The sequence below is a fragment of the Lipotes vexillifer genome, unplaced genomic scaffold (genome assembly GCF_000442215.2).
Source record: "Lipotes vexillifer unplaced genomic scaffold, Lipotes_vexillifer_v1.1 scaffold899, whole genome shotgun sequence".
Lineage (NCBI taxonomy): Eukaryota > Metazoa > Chordata > Mammalia > Artiodactyla > Lipotidae > Lipotes > Lipotes vexillifer.
The window spans coordinates 658,818-670,149 of record NW_006784311.1 but is presented as its reverse complement, the minus strand read 5'-3'; the positions used below and the strand labels follow the sequence as shown (position 1 = coordinate 670,149).

The 11,332-nt window shown below is 51.2% G+C and overlaps 1 protein-coding gene across 1 annotated transcript in view; it reads left to right on the top strand.

Annotated features, from left to right (window-relative positions):
* IRAK1 (interleukin 1 receptor associated kinase 1) overlaps positions 1-1,890 on the top strand; it is a 10,877-nt gene extending 8,987 nt beyond the window's left edge. Inside the window, exons 13-15 of the mRNA XM_007456672.1 lie at positions 423-858; positions 1,354-1,497; positions 1,829-1,890. Coding sequence (XP_007456734.1) covers positions 423-858; positions 1,354-1,497; positions 1,829-1,890 — 642 coding nt within the window. The remainder of the gene's footprint in view (positions 1-422; positions 859-1,353; positions 1,498-1,828) is intronic.
* The last annotated feature ends 9,442 nt before the right edge of the window (positions 1,891-11,332 follow it).

The following is an 11,332-nucleotide window of genomic DNA, read 5'->3' as shown; positions in this document are numbered from 1 at the left end:
CCCGGCGGTGTAGGGAGCCAAACACAGCCCCTCGCAGACCTCTTTCTGGAGGAAGTCTCCAAATGTGCCTTGCCTGCCTGTGCTTCGGTTAGGAGTGGCTGGAGCTCCACTGAACCCCGCCTGGTACACAGAGGGAGGCGAGAGGCTTTTGCTGCGCCCCCTTCTGGCTGTGCTGCGCCACTGCACCTACCTTTTTGAGTTCCCTCCCCATCACCCACCTCTCTGTCTCTGAGAAGAGGAAGAAGCCCCGTTCGAGGGCACCAGGGCAGCGAGGTTCGCTTCCTAGAAGACAGAGAGAAGCCATTCTAAGCCCTTAGCTTTGGTGGCTACAACTCTCTTCATCCCTGACCCGGAGCTGCTGTGCAGTTTGACCACCTTCTGTGAGGACCACTCGCCCTGAGAGCCCCTCTCCCTCCTCGCAGGCGTACCAGAAGTTGGAGACGCTGCAGGCAGCAGTGGCAGGGCCGTCTCTGGAGCCAGAGGCCGCCAGCCGCAGCCCCCCTTCCCCTCAGGAGAACTCCTACGTGTCCACCACCGGCAGTGCCCTGAGCGGTGCCAGCCCATGGCAGCCCCTGGCGGCGCCCTTGGGAGCCCTGGCCCAGGCTACAGAGCGGCTGCGGAAAGGTGCCAACCAGCCCGTGGAGAGCGACGAGAGCATGTCCGGTCTCTCTGCTGCCCTGCATTCCTGGCACCTGACCCCGAGCCGCCCCCTGGGCCCAGCCCGGCCAGGCAGCCCTGGCCCAGGGGCCGCCGTGTGGGCGCCAGCCCCCCTCGGACAGGCTGGCTGTACTCAAGGGGATGCCACCAGACAGTCGAGCTGGGGGAGCGGCCCGGGGCTCCAGCCCACAGCTATCGAAGGTACCTGGGGACACGTGCCCAGAAGAGGGACCAGCGGCCTCCTTTGGTGGCAGTCCCCATCTTCCCCACCCCCGGCCTTCTGGGAGGAGAGAACTGGGGCCTACCGTTAAGCTCCCTGTGTCCTTAGCAAGTTCCAGGACACTGTCTTGGGGAGGCCCCCCACGCGGCCTTGGAAAGGCCCACAGAGGACGGTCCCGTGCCGTCTCATCTCCCCAGACCACGGCCCCAGCTGGCTGAGGAGAGGCCAGGACCTTGCTCCCCGAAAGCTGGGGGCAAGGAAGGCCCAGTCCAGGACCGGGCTCCAGGCCCAGCAGCTAGCCAGGGCCCTAGCACGGCCCCTCCTAGGCCCCACTCTCAGAGCGCTGAGGGCCTCTGTCCTCCCGAAGGGCAGGGAGCTGGGCTGGGGACCGGGAAGGCTCATGGGGCCAGAAGTGTCGGCAGGGAGTTCCAGGGTCATCGGCCCCTGTGGCTCAGGGGGCCCTCTCTCCACCCCAGGACCGCTCCTGGGCGGCTCCACGTCGTCGCTGACCCCCCAGATTGTCATCAACCCGGCGCGACAGAAGATGCTGCAGAAGCTGGCCTTGTACGAGGCTGGGGTCCTAGACAGCCTGCAGCTGCTGTCATCTAGCGCCCTCCCAGGTACCCCGGGGCCGCGCTCTGCGGCCGGGCGGCTGGCCTCTGGGCCACTCGGAGCCTGCGTTCCGATGGGGCCCAGATGGGGCCCCACGCCTCCTCTGGGACACCGTGTATTCTGGGTACAGCCCTGTCCCGGCTCGCTCTCCTCCTGACGACACGCACCTTCCCTTAGCCTGGGAGTGCCAGCAGCCCCCGTGCTCCCAGAATACAGGCAGCCCCCGCAGCCACGCCCCATTCCAGAGAGCGCCCCGGGAGCAAGGGGGAAGCGCAGCCCAGCCCTCGAGCGCCTCCGCCTGCTGGCTAACCGACTGGCATTTCTTCCCCCGCTCTGCAGACTTGGGCCTGGAGCACCGGAACAGGCAGGGGCCCGAAGAGAGTGATGAGTTTCAGAGCTGAACTGTCCGCCTGGTCAGATCCCTAAACCCGGAAGTCAAAGTTCTCACGGTTGGCAGTTCTCACAGCTCGCGAACCCTCGGCAGCCCTGGGGGCTCCGTCCTCACGGAGGAGGGCAGGTGGTGGCCCTGCTGCTCTTGGGGCGTGGGCACAGGCAGGGCTCAGGGCCCCCCGGGCCGGCTGCGACTGGCTGTCGCTAGGGCAGGACTTCTCAACAGCCTGCCTTTGGACCAGCATTCGCGGGAGAGGAAAGCCGATGTCGTTGGAGGGGCCGGTGGCGGGGAGGAGGGCAGGTCTGAAGGCTGCTGGCCACACAGGCCAAGGAGGAGAGGTGAGTGGCCCAGTGGGACTAGCGGGGCGCCAGCTCCCCTGAGAGTTGGGCGGGACTTCTGCAGCCCAGGCCTACAGCAGCAGCCCTTAGCCCTTCTTTTCAGACCTTGCTGAAGCCCTGGGGAAAGGCAGCCGCTCTGATGACGGGAGCCGATGAGGCCAGGGGCCCTCCCAGCTGCTTGTAATTGGGAAGGGGAAAGTGAGCTGTGGCTGTCCCGTGGTTCAGTCCACTAGCTAGAAGCGGGAGTTGTGAGAGGCCCCAGCGAGTGCAGCAGCGCCTCCCATCAGGCCAGCGTCCGCAGGCTTCCCCAGGGAGCCGGGAGCCAGCCTAACAGGCCACCGAGCCAGGTCGGGCTCCAGAGGCCACAGGCTCAGCCTCAGGCCCGGGCACTGCTTGTGACAGAGGGGCCACTACCCCAGGTTTGGCTAGGCCCAAGCCTTGTGTTACCCAGACAGTGAGAAGCCCCAAGACAACAGAGGAAGGAAAATGAAAATGGGACTCACGTTTGTAGAAGCAAGTCAGCGTTCGTGTAACTGAGTGTCTTTGAAAGTAGCCCGGGGCTGTAGCACAGGCTTCGGATGATTATGTGTCTGCAATCATGAGTCACACTACATGCCCCACGAGGCTAGGCATTGGTGAAGTCCAAGTTGTCCTGGAGTAATAAAAACTTACACTTTGATCTCTGGCTGTACTTGTAGGCTTTGTGGCACTGAAAGCCTTGAGCTTTTCCAGTGCTTTTCATCTCGGTGTTCTCGACTGTCCAAACCCAGACCCTAGCCTCCCACCCCCAGATCCTCTGGAGGTTCTTGTTTCCATTCCCATTAAGCCACCATGCTGGTTGGCAGATCCACAACACTACTACCCCAGCAGTACTTTCACAGGTTGTGAAATTTCCCCTATTTTATGGATTTTGATGCTGTTGTAAATGGTATTTTTATTTCATTTTCTAGTTGATCATTAACAGTGTATAGAAACACAGCTGAGTTTTGTATATTGGCTTTGCATTCTGTGGCCTTGGCTTTAACTCACACCTTAGCTCTAGTTTTTGGTGAATACCTTGGGATAGTTTATGCACACAATCATCTCATCTGCAAATAAAGACAGTGTCACCTATTCCTTTCCGTCTGTATGCCTTTCAGTTCTTTTTCTTTTCTAATTAATTAGCTAATTAATTAATTTGGCTGCACCGTGCAGCTTGCGGGATCGTGGTTCCCTGACCAAGGGATTGAACCTGGGCCCATGGCAGTGAAAGCGCGGAGTCCTAACCACTGGACTGCCAGGGAATTCCCTCATTTCTTTTTCTTGCCTTGTTACGCTTGCTAGGGCCTCTGGTTAAATGTTGAATAGAAGCGGTGAAAGTGGACATCCTTGCCTTGTTCTCAATGTTAGGGGGCAAAGTGTTGGCTTTTCACCATTAAGTATGATGCTACCTATAGGATTGTCATAGGTGTGCTTTGTCAATGTGGTAAACCCCATAAATTGATTTTCCAATATTAAACCAACTTTGTATTCCTTAGATAAAAACAGCACTTGGTCATGATGTGTTATCCTTTTATATATTGCTGAATTCCATTTGCTAATATCTCTTGAGAAGTTTTTGCATCCGTGTTCATGAGGGGTATTGATGTGTAGTTGTCTGGTAATATCTTTATCTGGTTTTGGTGTCAGGGCCTCATAAAACAAGTTGGAAAGTGTCTCCTCCTCCTGTGTTCTCAAAGGGCTTGTGTATCCTTCGTGTTACTTCTTTTTTTTTTTTTCAATATTTATTTATTTGGTTGCTCCAAGTCTTAGTTGCAGCAGGCAGGCTCCTTAGTTGTGGAATGCATGTGGGATCTAGTTCCCCGACCAGAGATCGAATCCTGGCCCCCTGCACTGGGAGCTCGGAGTCTTAGCCACTGCGCCACCAGGGAAGTCCGCAGTGTTACTTCTTTAAATGTTTGATGGATTCACCAGTGAAGTCATCTGCACCTGGAGTTTTCTTTGTGGGAAGGTTTTTCATTATAAGTTCAATTTCTTTAATTAGATATGAGGCCCTTCAGATTTTGTTTCTTCATGGGTCAGTTTTCATAACTTGTGTCTCAGTTTGCCCATTTCATCTCAGTTGGTGTAAACTTAATAATCCCCCCTTACCCTTTTATGTCTGTAGGATCTATAGCAATAGCCCCTCTTTCATCCTCAATATTGGTAATTTTTGTCTTTCCTTTTTTTTGATCAGCCTAAATAGAGGCTTATCAATTTTATTGATCATTTCAAAGAAGCAAGTTTGGTTTCACTGATTTTTCTCCATTGTTTGCCCATTTTCTGTTTTATTGATTTTCCACTCTTTATCATTTCCTTTCTTTTACTTGTTTTGGAGTAATAAATCTTATTTTGCTCATCTTTTTTCAGCTTCTTAAAGCATAACCTTAAATCACTGATTTTAAACCTTGCTTTTTCTAACATAAGCGTTTAAAGCTGTAGATTCCCTTTGAGAACACCTTTAGCTGCATTCTACTCATTTGGATAAGTTCTGTTTTCATTATCATTCAGTTCATAATGTTTTCTAATTTTCCTTGTGATTATTTCTTTAACCAATATCTTACGTAGAAGTGTATTTAGTTTCCAAATATTTGAGAATTTTGCAGATATCTTTTTGCTATGTGTTTTTAATTCTGTTGTGGTCAGAAAATTTACTCCGTATAGTTGCATTTCTTTTACGATTATCGAGACTTGTTTTATGGCTTAACCTATGGTTTAGCTTGGTGAATGTTCCATGTGTATTTGAAAAGAGTATATATTCCGCAGTTGGGTGGAGTGTTCTGTAAATGTCAGTTAGGTCAAGGCGGTTGATGATAGTGTTCGAGTGTCTGGCGGACTGAGAGAAAAGGACTGCAGTCTCCAGCTGTAACTGAATTTGCCGTTCTCCTTTCAGTTCTGTCAGATTTTGCTGCATGTATTTTGAAGCTATCATTGGGTGCACACACATTTAGGATTGTTGTGTTCTTGATAAATTGGCCCTTTTATTATCATTGAATGCCCCTGTTTATCTCTGATAATGTTCTTTCTTTTGACGCCTGCTTTATCTGGTATGAACATGAGTGGCTACTCCCAACTTCCTTATGCCTAATTTGTTCCGTGGTATAACTTTTTCGGTTCTGGTTCTCTTAACCTACCTGTGTCTTTGTATTTAAAGTGCAGTTATAGATGCATATCGTTTGGCGTTACTTTTTGTTTTGTTTTGTTTTTTGTCTGTTTGTTTCTTTTTCAGTCTTACTTTTTTTGGGCTACTCTTACCTGCGGTGCGTGGGCTTCTCCTTGCGGTGGCTTCTCTTGTTGCAGAGCACCGACTCTAGGCGCACGGGCTTCAGTAGTTGTAGCACGCGGGCTCAGTAGTTGTGGCACACAGGCTTAGTTGCTCCACAGCATGTGAGATCTTCCCGGACCAGGGCTTGAACCTGTGTCCCCTGCATAGGCAAGCAGATTCTTAACCACTGCGCCACCAGGGAAGTCCCTCAGTCTTACTTTTTTAACCACTCTCATGATCTCTGCCTTTTAATTGGTCTGTTTAATCCATTTACATGTGATGGTTAGGTTTAAGTCTGTCATCTTGCTATTTATTTTCGATTTGTCCCATCTGTTCTTTGTTCCTTTTCTCCTCTTATTCCTGATTTCTTTTGATTAATCACATATTTCTGGCGTTCTATTTTTTCTCTGCTGTTGGTTTGTTAGCTCTGATAACTGAGGCCACTGGTTCTGCTCAGGAGCCCCCTCTTCCTGCACCATATTCTGGAAAGTACCTCCAGGCAGAGATGCAGGCTGCTCGGAGCCGTCTCCACATTTGTCTTCCTTCTGATCACAGTCGTGCGCTGCCTGTTGGCCGATATCTGAAAATAGTTGTTTCAAATACTTTGACTGGTTTCCTAGTTGTTCACACCGAGAGGGCTATTCTGGCCAGAATCAGAACTTTCCCCTCTTTTCTGAGGAATTCTTCAATCCTGAGATCACCCCATCTTTCTCCTGCAGGATCCATTTCCTCCTCCCTCCTGGATCTACTTTCATCAGCTCACTGACTTTGTATAGCTGTAAACAGCCAGGTGCCAGCCACTGCTGAGATCTAAGTCGGTACCAGTTATCTGTTGTTCCAAACCACCTCGAAGTTGAGGGGCTGAAACGATGACATTAACTTTGCCTGTGAACTTGCAACCTGGGCGGGGCTCCGATGGGACAACTCAGTGTCAGCTGGAGTGACCAGAAGGCTGGTTGCTGGGACCATCTGGAGGCTCCCACACGTGTCTGGTGGTTAGCCAGGGACCCTGCTGGGACTAGGACACCTACACATACCTCTTCCTTGTGGCCGTGTGGCTTCTTTCCAGCACGGGGCTGGCTTCTAAGACTGAACCTCTTGAGACAGCCTGCTGGAGGCTGTGTCACCTTTCATGGTCTGCTTTCTGCTGCACCCTTGAGGGGAAAGGAATCACAGTCCACCTTTCGATGGGAGGAGTGTCAAGATTCATGGACGGGTTGAAAAGCAGCCCAAGGGCATTTCCGTCACCCTGCAAAGGTCCCTCATGCGAGAGGAGCGCTAGGCTGGCTTCAGACACGTAGACGAGTCTGCTGTGTTCTTGAACCTCCCATAAATGGAACCGTGCAGCACGGGCCCTTTCGTGCCCAGCTTCTTTCACTCGGCACATAGTTGTGAGACGCAGCCGTGCTATTGCGAGCAGCAGTAGCTGATGGGCTTTCATGCCCGAGGGGTGTTCTGTTGTAGAAACAGACCGCATTTCGTCCCTTCTCCCCTTCACGGACGTCTGGGTTGTTTTCAGTTTGGTGCTGGTATAAATAAAGCTTCCCTGGACATTTTCATGCATGTCATGGTTACGGATGCCCCCCTTCCTCTTGGACGTTACATCCGTTAGGGTTTAGGCCGAGAGGCAGAGCGACTATTGGTAAGAGGATAATCGTTACAGATACGGTTAGACCCTGCAAATCTCCACGAGGCTGTGGCTTCTGCCTCTGGTGTTGGGCCTCAGGTCAGCAGCCCTGGCCTCTGGAAGGGAGAGACAGCCGTTCGTGGGAGAGCAAACCCGAATGGAGCCTGCATCTTTCTCGCTGTATCCAAATGCTGGCGATGCAGGTGGCCTACAGACAAGCGGGCACCCCACAGCACAAAGTCACGCGCGCAGCTGGCCTGGAATTTGGACCCGTGGGAGGTGCTGCTGGGGCTTGCTGCCCCCCAGCTGCCAGATCCCGTGCAGATTTCTCCTGTGGCCAACCCTGACCTGGGACCACACAGCGAGCGGGACTCTGGGAAACGTTGTTTCAGTTCGGCTGGAGTGACGCGGTAGCAGGGTAGCCCAAGCATCGTACTGGGGGCAGGACTTCTGGGTCACGCGGGATGCGCGCGGTCGGTTTTAGCAGGTTTCTGTAACAGACGTTTTCCCGAGTGGCTGTGCCAGTTTACCCCCTTCCCCAGCACTTGGTGTTCTCAGCACGTTTTCATTGTAATCATTCTGACAGGGGTTAGACTCGTGGTTTGAGTTCGCATTTCCCCGATGACTAATGATGAACGTGAGTTCGTTGGCTCATTGGCCATCTGGAGGTCCTCTCCTGGGAAAGGCACATTGTGTGATGAGGCCCTTGTCCTTGCTGATATGCGGTGCTTCTGTGTCCATTCAGAGGATTGGTCTTGGATGATGTGCGTCCCATAGCGTCTTCTGCCACTCTGGAGTTTACCTGTTCACTCTCTTAATGACGTCTTTTTTTTTTTTTTTTTTTTGCTGCCCAGGTCCCTTTGAAATGAAAGTTCCTGGTCTTCTGTTACAGTCAAAAAGCACCTAAAAACAGCTGCATCTGTGGTACCGGAGAATAATCTGTGTGGGTGTGCTGATTTGTCGTCTTGCCACTCTCAAAAGAGCCGCTCCGCGGCACGTGGGATCCTCCCGGACCGGGGCACGAACCCGCGTCCCCTGCATCGGCAGGCGGACTCTCAACCACTAGCGCCACCAGGGAAGCCCTTAATGACGTCTTTGATGAACAGTTCTTAATTTTAGTGAAGTTCAACGTTGATCTTTTCTGTTTGGGTTACTGCTTTCTGTGCTCTGTTCAGGGTCATGAGGATATTCTCCTTAGACTTCTAGACACTACATTGCTTTACGTTTCCTATTTAGGTCCATGCTGTATCTCAAATTGATTTTCGTTTCTGCATCAGGCTGTCCTTTTTTCCCACATGGACATCCAGTCTCTCCCACACCAGTTAGTCAAAAGACCATCCTTCCCCACTGAATCAAAGTGGGGACTTTGTCATCAATCTGCTGGCCAGATGTGACCTCTGTCCCATGACACCAGGCTCTCTGGTGTCCCTCTACCAGCACCACCACAGCTTCATCGCTGCAGCCTTAGAGGAAGTGTCAGTTGCCGTGAGTGGTGAGCCCTCGGGCCTCTTCTTCCAGGGTGTCGTTGTTTTTCTGGGCCTTTGCACTTCCGCATAAATTGTAGAGCAGTTGGAACTCTCCCCCACGGCTGGTGGGAATGTACAATGCGTCAGCCACTGTGGAAAATGCTGTGGCAGTGTCTCACGATGTTATCGTCCACTTATACCATGATACAGCTCTTCCCCCACCAACATCGATCTGAGAGAAACGAATTCTATGTCCACACAAAAACTTGTTCACGAATGCTCACAGCTGCTCTAGTCACAACAGCCAGACAGTGGAAACAATCCAAACGGCCATCAGGTGACGGGGTAAACAAATTGTGTGTTCACACAACAGAAGAAAACTTAGCAATAAAAAGGAACAAACTATTGGACTCAGAATAACTACAGAGTGAAAGGATCATACACACTGGATGAATCCATTTATATACAATTCTAGGAAATGCAGACTTCTCTCTCCTGACAGAGGCTGATAGGTGGCGGCCTAGGGCTGGGCGGGGAGGGAGGGGTGGGAGGGAAGGGTCACCAGGAGCGAGAGGAAACTTTCTCGGAGGTCATGGATATGGCCATTCTCTCAATTGTGGTGACGGTTTCACAGATAGAACTTTCAAGGACTAGGCTTTAAACTCCGTACGGTTGATTTTATGGCAGTTTTACCTCAATATAGCTGTTTTTTCAAAATACAACGTGACTCTTTTAAGCAACATATTGTCGGGGGGGGGGGTTCCATTTAATCCAGCCTGGCAATCGTTGTTTATTCACTGGCATTTTAATGTAATTGCCCATATGGTTGTGTGTGTATTTGTTGTGGTAAAATACACATGACATGGTACTTATCGTGTGAACCATTTGGATCCGATTCAGTTGCACTGGATACATTCACAGTGTTGCGTAACCATCACCACTAGCGAAACCCCCAAACTTTTTCATCACCTGCAACATAAACCCTGTGCCCACTAACCTCCTGAGGTGGCCGTGCTGTCCCATCTGCTCTTTGTTCCTTCCTTTTTCCTTCCTCACCTTCTTTCAGTGTCGCTTGTGTCACTTACGCTGTGTTTACCTCGTAGAGTCCCCTTCTGACGCTCTGCATGCCTTCCCGCAGCTCTGGTCGTCCACCCTGGATCCCTCCTTCCCTCCCTTGCTTTCTTTCTCAGATGATTTCATTTCTTGACCGAAAATAATCGGAGGATAACATCACCATAGGAGCCATTAACGAGCATGACCCATCCTCAGATGTTTTCTGACCTTGACTACTGCAAACCACCAAAACCCCTCTATGGATCCCATGGCCTAGATGTCAGTACTTTTGGAATAACACTTCATTTTTTAAATTTTTTTATAAATTTATTTATTTTTGGCCGCATTGGGTCATTGTTGCAGCGCGCGGGCTTTCTCTAGTTGCGGCGAGCCAGGGCTACTCTTCATTGCAGTGCGCGGGCTTCTCGTTGTGGTGGCTTCTCTTGTCGCAGAGCACGGGCTCTAGGCGCGCGGGCTTCAGTAGTTGTGGCTCGTGGGCTCTAGCGCGCAGGCTCAGTAGTTGTGGCGCACGGGCTTAGTGGCTCCGCGGCCTGTGGGATCTTCCCGGACCAGGACTCGAAGCCGTGTCCCCTGCACTGGCAGGCGGATTCTTAACCACTGCGCCACCAGCCAAGTCCCGAGACCACGCTTTGTTTATCCATTCTTCCGTAGATGGAAATGTGGGTTGTTTCCACTTTGGGGCTGCTATGAAGAGTGCCGCTATGAACGCTTGGGTATAAGTTTTCCTGTGGCTGTGTTTCATTTCTCTGGGAGTGGAGTTGCTAGGTGATACGGTAACGTATGTGTAACATTTTGCGGACCTGTCTATTTCCACAAGGGCTGCGCCATTTTACAGCCACACCGGCAACCTGTGGGGGCTCTAATTTGTCCACGTCGTCAGCAGCGCCACGTGACCGTGTCCTTTCGGTGATAGTCGCTCTAGTAGGTGTGAAGCATATTGAAATTTGGGGTTCTACTTCCTTAGTGGCTAATGATGTTTAACATCCTTTCACGGGCAGGGTCGTTTTCCTTCTGCCTGAAGAACTACCTGCAATATTGCTTACAGGACAGGTAGGCTGGTGTTGAGTTGCCCGACGTTTGCCTGAAATGTATTTATTTTGCCTTTATCTTTAAAGGCTATTTTGCTCGGTATAGAACTCCAGGTTGGCAGTTTTTCTCTTTCAGCACTTTAAAATATATTATCCCATCACCTTTCATGGTTTCCGCTGAACAGCCGTCACCAGTCTTGTTACAGCGCCTCCGCAGTCAATGTGCCGTTTCCCTCTAGCTGCTTTCAGTTCTTCTCTGTCTTGGATTTTCAACGGTCTGACTTTGTGACGTGCGTCGTGCCTAGCTGTGATTTTCTTGGTGTCTGTGTTGCTTAATGTTTGTAACCTCCTTGAACCTGGGGTTTGATGTCTTTCTGTCACTTTCGGAAAATTCGTGGCCACCATCTCTTCAAATATTGCTTCTGTCCTCTTTCCTCTGCTGCCTGAGAACCAGCCAGGGTGACTCTTGCATGCACCCTCATCTCAAGGATTGTAGCCCCTCAAGTCAGGCCTTTGCTGCCTGCTTGTTCTCTGGTGCCTTCAAATGGTTCTTTAAAAATATACATTTTGTCCAGTCTCTCTAGCTGTTTTCAGTGAGAGTTAGTCTGATATACTCTATCAGTCGTGGCCAGGGTC